Here is a 21,091-nt window from a genome sequence, read left to right as displayed (position 1 = left end):
GGGTGCTCCTCTCGGTGTGAACGTGGATGTGTTAATCCTTGTACTTAGAAGGCCAGAGAACTTCTTGTGTGCAGTCTAAATCCCCAGCTCCGACTAAATCCCACCGCTTTGTTATGGCTGCGCTCGCTGTGATGTGAAGGAGCAGCAGACGTTCCCGTTTCAACTTCAACATCACAGCGGAATTGTGCTCAAACACTTGTTACAATTTTATATAGGAGTCATACAATATATCCATAGATCAACCATTCATGACTATGACATGAAAAGACATGATCTTGTGTCGTAATAGTTGAATAATTTCAAAAGTTGCCTCAATTTATCTTTTCAAGTTCAGGTGGCTTAAATTTTTTAAGGCAGGTTGAATACTAACTTTTTAACGTTAAACCAAAACATCTTCTTTATTTTCTTTTCTTTTTACATGTGGCACTGCCCCACAGTGGTGAAAATAAGTATAGTACACTGAAGAAAAGAGAAAACCAAAAGAGACTGCTTCAATTGGTAACAATCAATTAAATTAGGTTTCCCCGAAATGAAGCTTGAAAAGTTGGCATAAATATTACTTGTTAAGTTAATTTGGATCAGCATAATTTTTTACAACTGAAACACTTTTAAAGTTGGTCCAGCAACTGGTAACAATTAAAAGTTGGCATAAATATGACTTGTTAAGTTGTTTCGGAACTAATTCATTTGAAGGTTACTAATTTATGTGCTTCTTAAAGTTGGTCCAACAATTCTTTTTCCTTATGTCAAATTCAACTTATTTTAGACAAACTTAATTAATTTGAGTATGATCAATTGAAGCAATCTGTGTGTGTGTGTGTGTGTGTGTGTGTGCCTACACCTTTTCAGTACTAATTTTTGAACCAATTTTTTAAAAGTGCTTCAACTATTAATGCTCAAATGAATTGAGTTGCTTCAAATTAACTTAAATTTAAACCAACTTGTTAACTTAATTTAGACAAACAAGTCATTTCAGTGTTACCAAATGAAGCGACTTCTTTAGGTTTTCTCTTTTTAACAACTAAACAAATTGCTTGCGTTAGTAACACTCAGGTGAATTACACTCTAAGAAATGAAACATACAGTCTTAGACATAAAGTGTTGAATTTAATTGATAAAGTTAAGGTATTTTTTTCCACATAACTTTGTCAAGTAAGTACAAAACAATATTGTAGTTGAAATTAATTAAATCAAATGAAAAATTGTTACTTAAATCCCAATATTGTTTTGCACTTAACTGACAAAGTTATGTGGAAAAAGTTACCTTATCTTTATCAATTATATTCTACATTTTATTTCTTAGAGTGTAGGTTGAACCAAATTAAGTTAACAAGTTGTTAATTTGAATCAACCTAATTCATTTCAGTGTTATCAATTGAAGCACTTTTTTAAGTTGGCCCAACAATTCTTTATCAGTGTAGCAAAAACCTGAAGAACACTCACTTTGAATGTTTGGGAGGTTTTTTTTTTTTGTTTTTGTACCAGCACACTGTCAAATGTTTGATATATACTGCGATATGGATTTTTGGCCTTGACACCCACCGATCCAAATCTCTTCTCCCTGATGGACTGAGCTGCTGTCACAGCAGTAAGATATGAGCAGCCAAAATTGGACTCAGCAGCCATATCCGAAACACCAACACAGCTGCTGACAATGGAGACAATCAATCTGGATTTTGAAGGATAGCCAAGAAGAAAAACACAGAAGAATTACGATTATGTAACAATGGAGGTTGGAGCGGTGGAGGTTGTTATTTTGTCTGACACAGAAAGTGTCCATCAGCATCTCTACCTATGAGTTAAATGCACTTTCAAGAGAGCTACACTGAAGAAAATGAAAATAGTTGAACCAACTTAAATAAATTGTTTAAATTGATAACATCTAAATGAATTAAGTTGTTTGAACTTACGTTTGTAAGTCAGAGTTGATCTAACTTACTAACTTAAGTTCAAACAACTTAATTCAGTCAGGTGTTACCAATTGAAACAACTTTTTAAGTTGGTTCTTTTTTCAGTGTACATGTGGGCGTGGCCTCACGAATACTATCCCTATATTTTCATTCTTCATGCACTTTTTTCCTTGTAATTATTTAACAGCGGTGATTGCGCTTTGTTTCCTTCAGGCCACAGTTGCTGCCTTTGCAGCCAGCGAGGGTCACTCCCACCCGCGGGTGGTGGAACTCCCCAAAACAGACGAAGGGCTGGGCTTTAATGTGATGGGCGGCAAGGAGCAGAACTCACCGATCTACATCTCTCGGATTATCCCTGGGGGCGTGGCTGAGAGGCACGGTGGCCTGAAGCGAGGCGACCAGCTCCTGTCTGTCAACGGCATGGTAGGTCTGACATTTGGTATAATTAGGACGTGAACAGCATGTGGAATGCAAAGCCAGGTGCACCGAGGCCCTTATTATTCAAGTCTACACACCACAAATGCTGAACATCTCTCGAAATAAGGATCGAAAATTTTTCTACACCTACGAGTGAGACTTGGAATAATCCCGACTCTAAGCTTGCTCATTTCCACTTTCCACTTAAAAATTCATCAAAGCATCTTATTGCCCTGCTATTTTTAGCCGGATATTAAAATTGCTTTGTCACGAAAACCTGCAGAGCGTGGAGGGCGAACACCACGAGAAAGCGGTGGAGCTTCTGAAGGCAGCCAAGGACAGTGTGAAGCTGGTGGTTCGCTATACCCCCAAAGTGCTGGAGGAGATGGAGGCCCGCTTCGAGAAGCTTCGTATGGCCCGGCGGCGCCAGCAGCAACAGCTCCTCATGCAGCAGCAACAACAGCAGAACCTGTCGTCCCAGCAGAACCACATGTCGTAGGTGAGGCGCTTCATTGCTTTAAAGGCCCTGCACACCCGCGTTATTTATTAGAGAAGATTAGACCTCTGCTCAGGGTTGCCACATCGCCAAACTCAGCGTTATTGCACATTTTATCTGTGCAATCCAGCAGAACAGACTAAGCAATGTACATAAATATACAGTGGCACAAATTAAAGGCTAATTGTTATTAGAGGAATAAATCAGGCTATGCTTCAATTTCATTCATGTAAACAAGGTCTACAGCTGATGTAGTGCCTCACCGCCACCAACTCATTCTTCGACTTCCCTTGACGTCATCAGGTGGATACATTTACGTATTAGCTCAAGGACAACAGACATCTACGCAGAAAACCACGTTTAAATATCTCTTGTAGTTCCTAAGATATAGCCGTTAAAGTATTTTAGATGATGACCTCTGATTTGACCTTGATCTCAGACCTATGACCTTGACATAAGCGGTGTTGTGAGAGGACAGTCCGTCGAGTTTATCAACCAACTTTGACTCAAATTGCTCTTTGTGTTTTGGAGATATCCCCGCGCACAGACAAACTGACAAACATGAACATTACAATAGCATCGTTCTGCTTTGTGACAAGGCTAACAAATGATGGAAATATTTTTAAAAAATGAAATGATCACATAAAACACTGTTCTCATTTTTTAAAAATGTCCCATTTTGTTTGATTTTTTTTAAAGAAAAAGTGGGAAAATATCATGTATTTCCATCATGTTTTATTCTTAAACTAAAAAACAAGAGGTTGACGCATACGCTGACTAGAATACATGGTTTGCTCCAAACAGCTGCAATAATTTACAAGCTAACTCCTCAAGCTAGCATCCACAGCAGTTTTAGCCACCATGCTAGCTAGCTAGCTAACAAGCAACAGAACCCAGATAATAAACAACTCTGTGAAAAGATGTTTGGATGGTCTCGTCTTGTCTTACAACTGACCACAGACTATATCAATCTGTTTTACTATATTTTCTACTTGGGTAGAGCACAATGCTTAAAAAGTGTATTGTGCGACACAGCTAACTAGCTAGCTAGTTTAAGGGCATCACCATTTTGTATATTATTGACTTCCACTGCCTCAAAATTCAGTAATAGTAAGATATCTTATCATTATCTGTAATAGAATTACAAACATTTGTCATTATATTGTAAAAATATAACACATTTTGGAGAATATACAGAAAACAGCACAGTCAGCATTATCTTTTGTCTGTTTTTGTCTTAACTTCCTTAAAACTGTGTGAACAAATTATGTTCATTGTCCCAAAGGGAAATTCTGACAAATATTCATATCATATTGAATTAGATTTGGTTAAATTTGGTAAGAAAGTTCATATCCAAAATGCAAATATTACAGTCCTGAGAAGAGGTCTAATCAAAGCAAAAAAAAAAAAAAAAATTAAAACATTTTTAAGAAGAGCGTATCATGGGTGTGTAGGGCCTTTAATGGACAGTAGGGCCAAAAGTATGAAACAAAAATCATAAGAGTAACATTAGTGTTCAATAAAAATTCCACAGGTGAAACATGCTAAAATTTGAAATATTTCTGGTTTCATGGGGAGAAATCGGTGAAGCATTTGTTCAAGTTGTTTTAAATCTGTTGTTTATCTGGATTAACATTCCTACTTTGTCAGCCAGCGGCTACCCTAATGAGATGGCATTAAAAAAAAGCACCCGTTAACGGCTAGGTTCACATTATATTACAACCCTCAGTACTAACGTACCAAATTATTTTAAGTCGGCCAAGAAGAAACTGTTGCCACTGCAATAAATAAATAAATAAATAAATAAATAAAGATGGTAAACTAGATTTGATCTGTATAGGCCTCGACCAGTAGGGGGCGAGAATATCCTGGACAGGGTTATGTTGTCGATCTATTTAACCGTTTCATCCTCCTCATCAACAATGACAGTAAGTTGTTCTACTGTACAATCTCTCAGTGGGCTCTGACCTCCAAGTTTAGAACAATTAGTTTCAAGAGAGAATAACAATATGTTATTTTCGCCAATGGCTAAGGCATTGGCCTTAGAACCGTAGCGGTATATTTTGCAAACAGAGCATGTGCCGTTGTGCATGCAAACATTACCGGTTCTGGCTAAATGGATTATACCTGCAGCAGGTTCACTGTTAAGTTGGTGCAATGCTGTTAGCTATGACTGGGAGTTCTGCAGACCTCCGTTTTAGAACTCGCGCAGGAGGCTCTGCACTGCAAAGTGAAGGCAACATCTGGCGACACATCAGGTTTAAAGACTAATCAGACCCTGAAACCAAATTCTTTGACATTAACGGGTATTTCAACCCAGACCTTTGAATTATGCTCAACAAAAATATAAACGCAACACTTTTGGTTTTGCTCCCATTTTGTATGAGATGAACTCAAAGATCTAAAACTTTTTCCACATACACAATATCACCATTTCCCTCAAATATTGTTCACAAACCAGTCTAAATCTGTGATAGTGAGCACAACCGAAGACCACATGTAACCACACCAGCCCAGGACCTCCACATCCAGCATGTTCACCTCCAAGATCGTCTGAGACCAGTCACTCAGACAGCTGCTGAAACAACCGGTTTGCATAACCAAAGAATTTCTGCACAAACTGTCAGAAACCGTCTCAGGGAAGCTCATTTGCATGCTCGGCGTCCTCATCGGGGTCTCGACCTGACTCCAGTTCGTCGTCGCAACTTCGCACAGCCATTGAAGAGGAGTGGACCAACATTCCACAGGCCACAATTGACAACCTGATCAACTCTATGCAAAGGAGATGTGTTGCACTGCATGAGGCAAATGGTGGTCACACCGGATACTGACTGGTATCCCCCCCCCCCCCCCCCCCCCCCAATAAAACAAAACTGCACCTTTCAGAGTGGCCTTTTATTGTGGGCAGTCTAAGGCACACCTGTGCACTAATCATGGTGTCTAATCAGCATCTTGATATGGCACACCTGTGAGGTGGGATGGATTATCTCAGCAAAGGAGAAGTGCTCACTATCACAGATTTAGACTGGTTTGTGAACAATATTTGAGGGAAATGGTGATATTGTGTATGTGGAAAAAGTTTTAGATCTTTGAGTTCATCTCATACAAAATGGGAGCAAAACCAAAAGTGTTGCGTTTATATTTTTGTTGAGTGTATTTAGGTGTTTCCCCAATGTACCGAGGACCAACATCCCAGTGGCGTTGCTTATTTGAAGCCAAGTCCCTCTAGGGCATGTGTGGTGTTACAGTTGGTCGAGCACAGCTTGGGAAGGTATTCAGGGGCTTGGAACAGCATTTTGTGGCCGAGCTGCAGATGGAGGTTTGCAGAGATCATGTTTTATCGGCGCTGGTATGCTGACCACAGAGGTTTGCTTTCACGGCCAAGAGGCTGCTGTACACATAGTAGACAAGCCATTAGTTTGACTGATGCCCGTCTTGACTGAGAGTCAAATGGGGCGAGCCCGAGGCAGCGATATTTTTACTGTAATTCATGGGTGATTCTTAGACTACGGGCACTTATTATGTCCTTTGATCATATTGTATGAAAAACAGAAAAAAGGGAACATTTCACACTTTTATAGTTATCTTTACAATGAAAGTGTGTTAAGAAATTTGTTCTAGTAGTCTATGATGACTTTTTCACCTTTTTTCAGCATCATTATATGCGAATATTGCCGTTTTGTGCTTGTCCCACACCCAGACTTTTGATCTTCAATGATAAAAATGAATGGTAAAGAAACGTTTTTTCTAATGTTTTAAAATATCTCTGAATAAAATATCAGTAAAATAATCAAAACATAATTGGGGTATTCAATGTCATACAACTGTTGTGATTTTTTTAAACAAAATGTAGTTGTCCCACACTATTGCCGTAATTTCCACCACAACACTGTAATGTCCCTTTAAACAGTTTGTATGAAAGATTGTTTGGGTAGTTTCTATGGAGATAAACAGTGACATCAGAGCACATGTATATAGCACCAAATCACAACAAACAGTTGCCCCAAGGCGCTTTATATTGTAAGGCAGTGGTGTGGTGGAAATTACATTTACAAGGCCAGTAGTGCCCATAGTTAAAGAATCACCCTCATACGAGCAACAGTTGCACTGAAGATTAGGAAATGTGAGGTTTTAAAAGATGCAACATTATAGGGGAAATTATATTGCAGTTTTGAAGAAGCTGGAGAATTCACACCCTCAGCGGACAAAGGTTTTGACGCATTTACTGGCCAAAAGATCAAAAATGTCCCCATTTATCACTGGAAAAGAATCTTGCATCCAAAACCATAGTATAGTTTGAGCAACATTTGTTTGTTTATTTCAGCTCCTCTCATATCTTTTGGTTTGATTTCTACCAAACTGTGCATGCAGGTTGACCCCAGGGTGGCACTCCAAGGGTTCGTTTTGGGTGAAAGGTAAAAAGTTTGACTTTTCACTCCGACTTCACTCGGCACACACATGTAAATGGTTTCCAGAACTGCCCAAAAGAGGTCCAGTTTGCCGTTGGGGGTCAAGATAATTGGGGCCAAAGACGAACATTTCCCGTATATTCCTTTTGTCAAGTGTGTCTGTATCATAGCCCAAGCAGGGGGTCACCCCTTTGAGTCTGGTCTGCTTGAGGTTTTTTCCTCAAATCATCGGAGGGAGTTTTTCCTTACCACTGTCACCTGTGTGCTTGCTCTAGGGGTTGGTAAGGTTGGACCTTGCTTGTGTGAAGCACCTTGAGGCAACTTTGTTGTGATTTGGCGCTACACAAATGAAAGAAATTAAAAAATATATATATAACATTTTGATTTGCACCATAGATGGGTTCTACAATTGGACAGGGCAAGGTCAAATTTGCCAAAGGTCGATCAGTGGGGTTAAGGTTTGGTCTGTCTTGCCTGTCTGTCTGTCAGCTTACTCCTTCCAGGTCCTTTGGCTGATTTCTACCAAACTTGGTACGAGTGTCGACCCTGGAGGTGCCCATAAAGGGTAAGTTAGGGAAAGTCCAATGTCATTGGAATCATGGTCAAGGAATATGTTTGTTTTTTCATCTCCACTTTGACCAATCTTGGCAGATATATACAGACAGATACCAGAATTGCCCTAGTAAGGTCAGTCAATCAAAGTCATTGGGTTCAAAGGTCAATGAATTGTTATATTCTAGGGAATTCTTTCCGAAACAAGGGGATGTGAAATTTGCCCGACCTATCTATTACAGCCTTTAAGACCAATTTATGCTACTCTGTAGCCAAACAGGGGTCTCTACATCATTGTGAACCCTCTCCGACCCCTCCCAACATGCACCTCCCAAAAATTTCCGATGGACGCCACACGAGCTGTGGTCTGTTAGCTACGTCATGTCCAGAATGTCGCTTTTCCGATTTTACAACCAACAAACAACTTTCACGACCACAGACCTCGTGGGATAGTAGGCCAGTCTTCGAAAAAAAACATTGCACCCCCTACTGTCCTGGCGGTGCATTGCATTATGACACCCACCAGCGCGTTAACCCCAACAGAGAACTTTGAAAAGTTCACGACAGCATCCAAGCAATTACTTTGCCATCAAGTTACAGAGTAGTAGAAGCATAAAAAGCCCTTCAGCATCTTCCTGCACACGGTGTTGTCGGCAGAACGTAGTTAGTTGTCCTGAGATTCCAAACGTCCACAAATAAAGAATTCAAGAGACACGATTTCATAATTGTTTAAGTACAAAACAGTAGCCCCAAACCCTACTGTTCTTAGCTTGGGTGCTACAAATCTAGGGGGCGCTGTTGTGTTCCCTGAGGCATTGCTCTCAGCTTGGCTTTTTTTTTTCTTTAATCACCTGCAGGTTCTTCCAAAAGAAGAAGAAGTGAAGAAGAGTGAACGCTGCAACTCAAAGACCATCTGTTTGTGTTGAGGATCCCAAAGTACTCTGTCGTGCAGGACGCTGCATCAAGGACGCCGTCCTCTGCAGCGCACCGACTGCTGAGCAAAAACACACACACACAAAAAAAAAAACACACAAAAAAAACCCCCACAAAAAAAACAAACTGGTGCTTTGAACCCACATAGGCGGGAGTTTCAGCTTTGTATTCCCTTTTATAAGTTCTTCTCCTCAGATGTCAATGTTGTGATTTTATGAAAGTCCTCATGTTGTGTTTTTGTTGTTTTGTCTTTTTTTTTTTTTTTGGTTGCCTTTTTAACCCCCATTTGTACAGTGGTGTTTCTGTTGGATCTGAAACTGGTGCTCGTGTCCCAGTATGAATGAACTTTTTTGTTTTCCTTTTTTTGCCTCAACCTCGTTCTGGTTTGGATAAACGTGAACTCTTTTCTACCTTCTATATTGTAGCAAGAAAATATTTTGTATCTCGTAGGTTTAGCAATAACACAGTTTCTTCAGTTTTTACATTTCATACTCAATTTCTAAGGGGATACATACATAAATAGGGGAGAGAGGGGAGCAACGTAACATTTTTGAGTTGACTAAAAATGACAACCGACATACAGATATTTGCTACTATGTGCACTTGAACCACATTTTCTAACATTTGCCATTTGCGTGCCATTTGGCCATCAATGCGTGGTTTGGTTTATCACACACAGGGGTTAGCTGTAACAGCATGGGAGGGGATTGTAAGGCATAGTGGAAACCCTTAAATATTTTAATACAAACCTGTATCATATCAAACAACTAACACTTTAAGTTTGATGTTAATATTAAACATAAACTACGGTGTTGCTAAGTATAGCACATACTTCATGTTGATTTACAACATTTTCCAACCCTGTCATCCATAAACACTAACATCCATACACGATTACATACATTTTTATATAAAATTTGTATATTAAAAATGCCATATTGTACAAAGCATTTTTTTCTTGCTAGCTTCCATTGCTAAGTGGAGCCTACAATTCAAATTAGGGTCACTGTGTCACCAAGAAATATCTGATTAGAATGCTATATGTTTGTATTTTGTTGAATTTCAGTATTTGGTGAACGATATGATGTTGCCATTTGGAACTGTGATGGGAAGCACAAGTTTCTCGCTGTGCAAAGTCTACATTACATTTGACCCAGCAGGAGTTTGTTCCTTACACTCCCCGACTTTACAGGATTACTGCACGTAAACACCATGAAATGTAAACGGGGTGTGTGCACTGTGTTTGCACTGAAAAAAGAGAATGTTTGAACTTAAATTTAAAAAAGTGTTACAATTTTTAAAAACCTGAATGAATTAAGTTGTTTAAACTGAAGTTTGAAAGTTAGAGTTGATTTAACTTTCAAACTTAAGTTCAAACAACTTAATTCATTGAGGTCTTTACAAATTGTAACACTTTTTTAAGTTGGCTCAAACATTCTCTTTTTCCAGTGTGGCAACTGCTGAGTCCAGATCTGTTCAGTGCCATTTAAAGAGATTGAGTACACTTAATGTGCAATAATTACGATTGTTAGCAGATTGAATGCTCGTCCCAACTACAGAGCTCTATTCCAGATAATATACGTTACCAAGAGATTTTTTAATGTCCAACTAAGTCCTCATGAATATTCAAGGAAAAATGTATTTTTGGGGGTTTCGGCTGTCATTCCTATTAGTGATAACATTTTACTCACACATTGATCTGGGAAATATCTAAAAATTTCTATAACACACACACAATTCTGTATGTGTTTTACTGAAAATATTCTAATTGTAATTGCTTCATAATATAATCATCAAATACTATAATTAATTCTTACTGAACACTAAATAATAATAATAATAATAATTATTATTATTATTATTACCAATTTTTCATTACAAAATAACAATATAAATCTGATGGAATTTGTTAACATATTATAAATAAACAGCAGAACATTTCAAATATGGAAAGAAAATCAAAGTGTGACAATAAGTATTTTCACTAAAGTGTAGCTTTCAATTATTTTAAAAGTGTAATTTTTAAAATATGGTATTAATGCTGTTTTAAGTATAAGATGAAAGTAAAATAATAATAATAATACACATTTGGAGAGCACATCTGTCATAGCTTTAAACAATATAAAAATGTATATTTTTTTAAATGCAGCATTTGTGTTATAATAATAATAATAATAATAATAACAGCTTGCAATTTTCATAGCCCAATGTGCTTTACAAGTGGCAAAAAGTTGAAAGCAATTCTAAGAATGATGTGCAGTATATAACAATAACATACAAATTATCATTAGTAATTATAACAATTACAAACAACAACAACAAAAAAGTTATTCTGAAGTAAAATCCAGATTAATGTGCAGAGTTGATCTGGTGCTTGGCTATTTCGGACCTGTGTATTCCATGGTTTTGTAGTATTATTTTTAAAGTAATTCAGTAGAAGACTAGTATTATAACTGGAACACTAAAAGAAATATAGTCTCAGATTCAGAAATGAGTTATGCTATTTAAGAGCTTTAAGTCAATTCTAACATGTACAGTAGTGTTCAGAATCATAGTAGTGCTACGTGACTAAAAAGATTAATCCAGGATTTGAGTATATTTCTTATTGTTACATGGGAAACAAGGTACCAGTACATTCAGTAGATTCTCACAAATCCAACAAGACCAAGCATTCATGATATGCACACTCTTAAGGCTATGAAATTGGGCTATTAGTAAAAAAAAAAAAAGTAGAAAAGGGGGTCTTCACAATAATAGTAGTGTGGCATTCAGTCAGTGAGTTTGTCAGTTTTGTGGAACAAACAGGTGTGAATCAGGTGTCCCCTATTTAAGGATGAAGCCAGCACCTGTTGAACATGCTTTTCTCTTTGAAAGCCTGAGGAAAATGGGACGTTCAAGACATTGTTCAGAAGAACAGCGTAGTTTGATTAAAAAGTTCATTGGAGAGGGGAAAACTTATATGCAGGTGCAAAAAATGATAGGCTGTTCATCTACAATGATCTCCAATGCTTTAAAATGGACAAAAAAACAGACGTGTGGAAGAAAATGGAAAACAACCATTAAAATGGATAGAAGAATAACCAGAATGGCAAAGTCTCACCCATTGATCAGCTCCAGGATGATCAAAGACAGTCTGGAGTTACCTGTAAGTGCTGTGACAGTTAGAAGACGCCTGTGTGAAGCTAATTTATTTGCAAGAATCCCCCGCAAAGTCCCTCTGTTAAATAAAAGACATGTGCAGAAGAGGTTACAATTTGCCAAAGAACACATCAACTGGCCTAAAGAGAAATGGAGGAATATTTTGTGGACTTATGAGAGTAAAACTGTTCTTTTTGGGTCCAAGGGCTGCAGACAGTTTGTGAGATGACCCCCAAACTCTGAATTCAAGCCACAGTTCACAGTGAAGACAGTGAAGCATGGTGGTGCAAGCATCATGATATGGGCATGTTTCTCCTACTATGGTGTTGGGCCTATATATCGCATACCAGGTATCATGGATCAGTTTGGATATGTCAAAATACTTGAAGAGGTCATGTTGCCTTATGCTGAAGAGGACATGCCCTTGAAATGGGTGTTTCAACAAGACAATGACCCCAAGCACACTAGTAAACGAGCAAAATCTTGGTTCCAAACCAATAAAATTAATGCCTCGCAGATGTGACGAAATCATGAAAAACTGGTTATACAACTAAATACTAGTTTAGTGATTCACAGGATTGCTAAAAAAGCAGTTTGAACATAATAGTTTTGAGTTTATAGCGTCAATAGCAGATGCTACTATTATTGTGAACACCCCCTTTTCTACTTTTTTTTACTAATACCCCAATTTCATAGCCTTAAGAGTGTGCATATCATGAATACTTGGTCTTGTTGGATTTGTGAGAATCTACTGAATCTACTGGTACCTTGTTTCCCATGTAACAATAAGAAATATACTCAAATCCTGGATTAATCTTTTTAGTCACATAGCACTACTATTATTCTGAACACTACTGTATCTCAAATCATTTCTGTATGTGTGTGTGTGTGTGTGTGTGCGTGTATCTTGTTCACGAGTGAGGAATGGATGGAGCGTGAGATCGATAGACAGATCGGTGCAGCATATGCAGTGATGCAGTCGCTGTATCGGACCGTCGTGGTGAAGAGAGAGCTGAGTAGGGGGGCAAAGCTCTCAATTTACCGATCGATCTACGTTCCGATCGTCACCTATGGTCATGAGATTTGGCTCATGACTGAAACAACGAGATCACGAGTACAAGCGGCCGAGATGAGTTTCCTCCGCAGGGTGGCTGGGCGCTCCCTTAGAGATAGGGTGAGGAGCTCGGTCACTCGGGAGGAACTCGGAGTCGAGCCGCTGCTCCTCCATGTCGAAAGGAGTCAGTTGAGGTGGCTCGGGCATCTTTTCCGGATGCCCCCTGGACGCCTCGCTGGAGAGGTGTTCTGGGCACGTCCCATTGGGAGGAGGCCCCGGGGAAGACCCAGGACATGTTGGGGGGACTACATCTCTCAGGTGAAAATTTGAAATTGCTGGCTAAGGCTAAGCGTAAATTTGGTAAGATTGTAATTCATGTCGGCAGTAATGACACCCGGTTACGCCAATCGGAAGTCACTAAAATTAACATTGAATCGGTGTGTAACTTTGCAAAAACAATGTCGGACTCTGTAGTTTTCTCTGGGCCCCTCCCCAATCGGACCGGGAGTGACATGTTTAGCCGCATGTTCTCCTTGAATTGCTGGCTGTCTGAGTGGTGTCCAAAAAATGAGGTGGGCTTCATAGATAATTGGCAAAGCTTCTGGGGAAAACCTGGTCTTGTTAGGAGAGACGGCATCCATCCCACTTTAGATGGAGCAGCTCTCATTTCTAGAAATCTGGCCAATTTTCTTGGATCCTGTAAACTGTGACTGTCTAGCGTTGGGACCAGGAGGCAGAGCTGTGGTCTTATACACCTCTCTGCAGCTTCTCTCCCCCTGCCATCCCCTCATTACCCCATCCCCGTAGAGACGGTGCCTGCTCCCAGACCACCAATAACCAGCAAAAATCTATTTAAGCAAAAAAATTCAAAAAGAAAAAATAATATAGCACCTTCAACTGCACCACAGACTAAAACAGTTAAATGTGGTCTATTAAACATTAGGTCTCTCTCTTCTAAGTCCCTGTTGGTAAATGATATAATAATTGATCAACATATTGATTTATTCTGCCTAACAGAAACCTGGTTACAGCAGGATGAATATGTTAGTTTAAATGAGTCAACACCCCCGAGTCACACTAACTGTCAGAATGCTCGTAGCACGGGCCGGGGCGGAGGATTAGCAGCAATCTTCCATTCCAGCTTATTAATTAATCAAAAACCTAGACAGAGCTTTAATTCATTTGAAAGCTTGTCTCTTAGTCTTTTCCATCCAAATTGGAAGTCCCAAAAACCAGTTTTATTTGTTATTATCTATCGTCCACCTGGTCGTTACTGTGAGTTTCTCTGTGAATTTTCAGACCTTCTGTCTGACTTAGTGCTTAGCTCAGATAAGATAATTATAGTGGGCGATTTTAACATCCACACAGATGCTGAGAATGACAGCCTCAACACTGCATTTAATCTATTATTAGACTCTATTGGCTTTGCTCAAAAAGTAAATGAGTCCACCCACCACTTTAATCATATCTTAGATCTTGTTTTGACTTATGGTATGGAAATAGAAGACTTAACAGTATTCCCTGAAAACTCCCTTCTGTCTGATCATTTTTTAATAACATTTACATTTACCCTGATGGACTACCCTGCAGTGGGGAATAAGTTTCATTACACTAGAAGTCTTTCAGAAAGCGCTGTAACTAGGTTTAAGGATATGATTCCTTCTTTATGTTCTCTAATGCCATATACCAACACAGAGCAGAGTAGCTACCTAAACTCTGTAAGGGAGTTAGAGTATCTCGTCAATAGTTTTACATCCTCATTGAAGACAACTTTGGATGCTGTAGCTCCTCTGAAAAAGAGAGCTTTAAATCAGAAGTGTCTGACTCCGTGGTATAACTCACAAACTCGTAGCTTAAAGCAGATAACCCGTAAGTTGGAGAGGAAATGGCGTCTCACTAATTTAGAAGATCTTCACTTAGCCTGGAAAAAGAGTTTGTTGCTTTATAAAAAAGCCCTCCGTAAAGCTAGGACATCTTTCTACTCATCACTAATTGAAGAAAATAAGAACAACCCCAGGTTTCTTTTCAGCACTGTAGCCAGGCTGACAAAGAGTCAGAGCTCTATTGAGCTGAGTATTCCATTAACTTTAACTAGTAATGACTTCATGACTTTCTTTGCTAACAAAATTTTGACTATTAGAGAAAAAATTACTCATAATCATCCCAAAGATGTATCGTTATCTTTGGCTGCTTTCAGTGATGCCGGTATTTGGTTAGACTCTTTCTCTCCGATTGTTCTGTCTGAGTTATTTTCATTAGTTACTTCATCCAAACCATCAACATGTTTATTAGACCCCATTCCTGCCAGGCTGCTCAAGGAAGTCCTACCATTATTTAATGCTTCAATCTTAAATATGATCAACTTATCTTTGTTAGTTGGCTATGTACCACAGGCTTTTAAGATGGCAGTAATTAAACCATTACTTAAAAAGCCATCACTTGACCCAGCTATCTTAGCTAATTATAGGCCAATCTCCAACCTTCCTTTTCTCTCAAAGATTCTTGAGAGGGTAGTTGTAAAACAGCTAACTGATCACCTGCAGAGGAATGGTCTATTTGAAGAGGATCAGTCAGGTTTTAGAATTCATCATAGTACAGAAACAGCATTAGTGAAGGTTACAAATGATCTTCTTATGGCTTCGGACAGTGGACTTATCTCTGTGCTTGTTCTGTTGGACCTCAGTGCTGCTTTTGATACTGTTGACCATAAAATTTTATTACAGAGATTAGAGCATGTCATAGGTATTAAGGGCACTGCGCTGCGGTGGTTTGAATCATATTTGTCTAATAGATTACAGTTTGTTCATGTAAATGGGGAATCTTCTTCACAGACTAAAGTTAATTATGGAGTTCCACAAGGTTCTGTGCTAGGACCAATTTTATTCACTTTATACATGCTTCCCTTAGGCAGTATTATTAGACGGTATTGCTTAAATTTTCATTGTTACGCAGATGATACCCAGCTTTATCTATCCATGAAACCAGAGGACACACACCAATTAGCTAAACTGCAGGATTGTCTTACAGACATAAAGACATGGATGACCTCTATTTCCTGCTTTTAAACTCAGATAAAACTGAAGTTATTGTACTTGGCCCCACAAATCTTAGAAGCATGGTCTCTAACCAGATCTTTACTCTGGATGGCATTTCCCTGACCTCTAGTAATACTGTGAGAAATCTTGGAGTCATTTTTGATCAGGATATGTCATTCAAAGCGCATATTAAACAAATATGTAGTACTGCCTTTTTGCATTTACGCAATATCTCTAAAATCAGAAAGGTCTTGTCTCAGAGTGATGCTGAAAAACTAATTCATGCATTTATTTCCTCTAGGCTGGACTATTGTAATTCATTATTATCAGGTTGTCCTAAAAGTTCCCTAAAAAGCCTTCAGTTAATTCAAAATGCTGCAGCTAGAGTACTGACGGGGACTAGCAGGAGAGAGCATATCTCACCCGTGTTGGCCTCTCTTCATTGGCTTCCTGTTAATTCTAGAATAGAATTTAAAATTCTTCTTCTTACTTATAAGGTTTTGAATAATCAGGTCCCATCTTATCTTAGGGACCTCGTAGTACCATATTACCCCATTAGAGCGCTTCGCTCTCAGACTGCAGGCTTACTTGTAGTTCCTAGGGTTTGTAAGAGTAGAATGGGAGGCAGAGCCTTCAGCTTTCAGGGTCCTCTCCTGTGGAACCAGCTCCCAATTCAGATTAGGGAGACAGACACCCTCTCTACTTTTAAGATTAGGCTTAAAACTTTCCTTTTCGCTAAGGCTTATAGTTAGGGCTGGATCAGGTGACCCTGGACTATCCCTTGGTTATGCTGCTTTAGACGTAGACTGTGGGGGGGTTCCCATGATGCACTGTTTCTTTCTCTTTTTGCTCTGTATGCATCACTCCGCATTTAATCATTAGTGATCGATCTCTGCTCCCCTCCACAGCATGTCTTTTTCCTGGTTCTTTCCCTCAGCCCCAACCAGTCTCAGCAGAAGACTGCCCCTCCCTGAGCCTGGTTCTGCTGGAGGTTTCTTCCTGTTAAAAGGGAGTTTTTCCTTCCCACTGTAGCCAAGTGCTTGCTCACAGGGGGTCGTTTTGACCGTTGGGGTTTTTCATAATTATTGTATGGCCTTGCCTTACAATATAAAGCACCTTGGGGCAACTGTTTGTTGTGATTTGGCGCTATATAAAAAAAAAGTTGATTGATTGATTGATTGATCTCTCGGCTGGCTTGGGAATGCCTTGGGGTTCCCCCGGAGGAGCTGGGGGAGGTGTTTGTGGATCGGGAGGTCTGGGCGGCTTTGCTTGAGCTGCTGCCCCCGCGACCCGACTCCGGAAAAGCGGAAGAAAATGGATATATATATATATATATATATATATATATATATATATATATATATATATATATATATATATATATATATATATACACGCCAGCGTTCCTACAATTGTGCATATTTTTGGTTTGGAACACCAGTAAAAAATTAATTCAAAGACACTTTCTTTGCTTTTATTGTTTGGAAGTGGTTCTGTCAGTAATCAATAAAATGTTATCAGAACTGATCGGAATGATCACCAAAGCTATTAAAACCCCAAGCTGAAATAAACTTTAATTCTTCCTGACAGACAAATAGAATGTTGCCAGATTCCATTTAAACAGTGGGAATAAATTCAAATGATGGTAGATTTATTTTTATTTTTCAGATTTTATAGTTTGTGAAAGATTAACAGAGTTTTATTGTTCCTGTTCGAGACGATGTACATTTTGACCTGCAGATTATTATTTACGGCATATTCATTATATAAAAGCTGAACTCTGTCGATAAATGTGGACGTGTTGTTTATCTTTTTGACAATCATTGTGAGCGGAGACGTGACTCTCTTGAATGTTTTGTCTTCTTTCCTATCGACGTGGAAACAAATCTTTTGAAAAACTACCTGACTCTTTCCTCTTTTGTTCATTCTATTGTTATTATTTTTATTTTTTTCATGTTTGAAGCATTTTGTGGCGCGGCACATCCCACAAATTGCCCATCTGTTCATCTGCGTCTGTTATTTATTTATTTATTGTTTGATTTATTTTGTATGTGATGATCTTTGCTTTGTTCTCTTCATTTAAAAAAGAAAAGCCAACAAAAAACATTCCTAAATTTAAAGATTTGTATTTCACGTCTTTACTCGTTATTGCTGCTGATTATTTGACAAACGGAGGGTTTTGATTTTTAAAGCATTATTTTGACCTTGTGTGCAAAGTCTTCTTTCTAACGAGCTGAGACGCGTTGGCATTTTTGCGCTCAGGCTCGGAAATTTTGGGTCCGTCTTTCACCCCCGACATCAGTCCACCTGTGTGACAGATCCCTTTTTGTAACTTTAACTCTTTCTTAATTGACTTGCATTTTTGAAACTGATGGTCCTGTAATTACCGTAAAGACAACAAGACTCCAAACTGTTGATATGCAATTGTTATACATAATATATTTGTATAAATAAATCTATGTGCTTGTGTACAGTCAACATGTGCAGAAACGTTTTTCTTATACACTGATTTTATCAGATAATGTTGAATTTGTTGATCCTGCATAACAGCAGCTGAGGAGTCCAAAACAGCAACAAAACGCAGCCAGTGATGTTGAATATACAAATAAAATATGGTGGAAAAATCTGTAATATTATTATTAAATATTCTTATTATCAATATTATTATAAAAATGTACATTTTGCATTTATGAAATGTGTCACTTTCTAAGTTCGCATCACTGCAGATGTGGATATTTTGTAACTACACACGAGATGCACACTCTCAGAACACAAAGCAAAACAAACAAAAAGGTGTGTTAAAACTGTCCCCTACAACAGGTAAATTTCCCATAAGGGCAGATACACATCTGTAAGATGATTTTTGGCTGTTAGCCTGTCTTATTTTCACCAAAATTCAAACAGTCGACACCTTGCCACACATTTGAGCAGCTTTTGTCACCATCTAGTGGATGATGTGAACACTTCGGGGTATCTGGTACATTTCCTACTTGAAACTCAAGATGCAGGGGGGGAAAAGGCATAAATGTCAGAAATGCATAATTTTTGTTGGCACACAGAGCTTTGACTTCCCAGTATTAATGTATAAAAATGTAGATTTTGAGATTTTTAGAATTCTTGAGTTTTAGGACACGGAAAGTTCAAATTTCCCTTGACAAGCACAACTTGCTTGTCAAGGGAAATTGTCACTTGTCACGTGCTTCACACAGCTGTGAATAAGATCCTTGTAGAAAATTAAGAAATTGTTGTATGTAGCTTTTGAAAACAGTACTGAAGCACTTGCAAAAAGGATTTTAATGTATTTTCAATTTGCACAATAGAATCACAATTTGCTGATTGTTTGTTTACTAGTTTGGGATGTCCTGTGACTTATATGGCGGTGTGACTTATACACCAAAATAAATAAATAAATAAAATCACACATTTGTTAATTAATACTGATAATTATGACTTTTTATAAAGGAATTCCCAGGAATCAATGTACTAAACAAAATAAAGTCTTGTAATAAAACAATAAATGACAATGAAAATAAAACAATACCAGTGCACAAAAATCCCAAATTAAAGAGTTGATAATACAGGGAAAAGGGTGCAACTTATACTCCAGTGTAACTTACATACTTTTTGCAAGTTACAGTTAATGCAACTTACTAACTTAAATTCAAACAACTTAATTCATTCATGTGTTACCAATTGAAACAACTTTTTAAGTTGATTCTTTTTTCAGGGAATGAACTAAACAAACTAAACTCTAATAATAAAAGAAAAAATGACAAAAAGAAAACTACACCAATGCACAAAATCCAAAATTCAAGAGCTGATAATACAGGAAAAGAGGTGCAACTTATACTTTGGTGTAACTTACATACTGATAAATCGCACATTCATTATTAATACTGATGTTTAGAATTTGTTTTTATAGAGGAATTCCCTGGAATCAACATGGAAAAATGTGAATAGTTGAACAAAACTTAACTGAATTGATTCAATTGGTAACATCTAAATTAATTAAGTTGTTTGAACTTATGTTTGTAAGTTACAGTTGATCCAACTTACTAACTTAAGGTCAAACAAATTGAAACAACTTTTTAAGTTTATTCTTTTTGAAATAAACTAAACTCTAATAATAAAAGGGAAAAAAATGACAAAAAGAAAACTACACCAATGCACAATTAAAGAGCTGATAATACAGGAAATATACCCTGATGTGAATTTTTAATAGGATTTTCCTCTTCAAGAGGCATTTTGTAAACAGGTGTGATCTATACTCCAGAAAATATAATACATATTTTTACTGACAGAGTAGTTTAATTGAAAAAAGTATCCATTAATTGTGAAGGATGTGATTATTGAATTTTTTAATGGTATAAAACGCAGCTGTTGAAGGCGACTCATGTAACAGGGAGTAAAGTCAAACAATGACAGCGGAAGGAGCAGAAAACGTGCTGCCGCTGCACCGAGCGCATGTTTAACACCATGTTCTGTACTTTAAATCCTCTGCAGGAACAAGAAGCGGTTATTCAGACGTGACAGTAGCACAGGTGACAAATGGTCACCCACGGCCGCCCGCAACACTTAAACACTATACAAATAATAAAGGTTTATGAGTGCAAAGGTAAGAATATTTCATGAAATGAAAGATGGAACATTCCATGACCTTGCTTAATCGTTCATCCTGATCACTCATCTTTGATACTTAACATTGATCTAATCACATACCTTTGATCCTTGTCACTGGAATTAGACTGCTTGATCCTTGATCGTAACCATTTATGTTTGATCCTGAACTTTGATCCAGGTCTGCAATTCTGATCACATACTTTTGATTCTTGTCACTGCACTTAGATCCTGATTGCTTGATCTTGATGTTTGATCCTGATCATTTATCTTTGATCCTTAATTTTAATCTGTCATCCTGATCACATACCTTTTATCCTTATCACTTGATTTAGATCCTGAATGCTTCATCCTTGATCCTGATCTTTAATCCTGAACTTTGATTCTGGTATGTGATCTTGATCACACGCATTTGATCTTCATCACTTGATTCTGATCATGTTCTTTGATCCTAATCACACATCTTTGATTCTGGTCTATAATCCTGATCACATACTTGTAATCCATATCACTGAAATTACGATTGCTAA

General features: G+C 38.0%; 1 protein-coding gene across 2 annotated transcripts in view; it reads left to right on the top strand.

Moving 5' to 3' along the window:
• lin7a (lin-7 homolog A (C. elegans)) overlaps nucleotides 1-8,789 on the top strand; it is a 42,222-nt gene extending 33,433 nt beyond the window's left edge. Inside the window, exons 4-6 of one of the 2 annotated variants that reach the window (XM_034163680.1) lie at nucleotides 2,124-2,333; nucleotides 2,611-2,822; nucleotides 8,642-8,789. In XM_034163680.1, coding sequence (XP_034019571.1) covers nucleotides 2,124-2,333; nucleotides 2,611-2,822; nucleotides 8,642-8,666 — 447 coding nt within the window. In that variant the 3' untranslated portion in view covers nucleotides 8,667-8,789. Of the gene's footprint in view, nucleotides 1-2,123; nucleotides 2,334-2,610; nucleotides 2,827-8,641 lie in introns of both variants that reach the window. The other variant, XM_034163681.1, reaches the window with a different exon arrangement.
• The last annotated feature ends 12,302 nt before the right edge of the window (nucleotides 8,790-21,091 follow it).

The sequence above is a fragment of the Thalassophryne amazonica genome, chromosome 22 (genome assembly GCF_902500255.1).
Source record: "Thalassophryne amazonica chromosome 22, fThaAma1.1, whole genome shotgun sequence".
Classification (NCBI taxonomy): Eukaryota; Metazoa; Chordata; class Actinopteri; order Batrachoidiformes; family Batrachoididae; genus Thalassophryne; species Thalassophryne amazonica.
The sequence above is the reverse complement of the archived record's forward strand: the minus strand, read 5'-3'. Positions and strand labels throughout refer to the sequence as shown.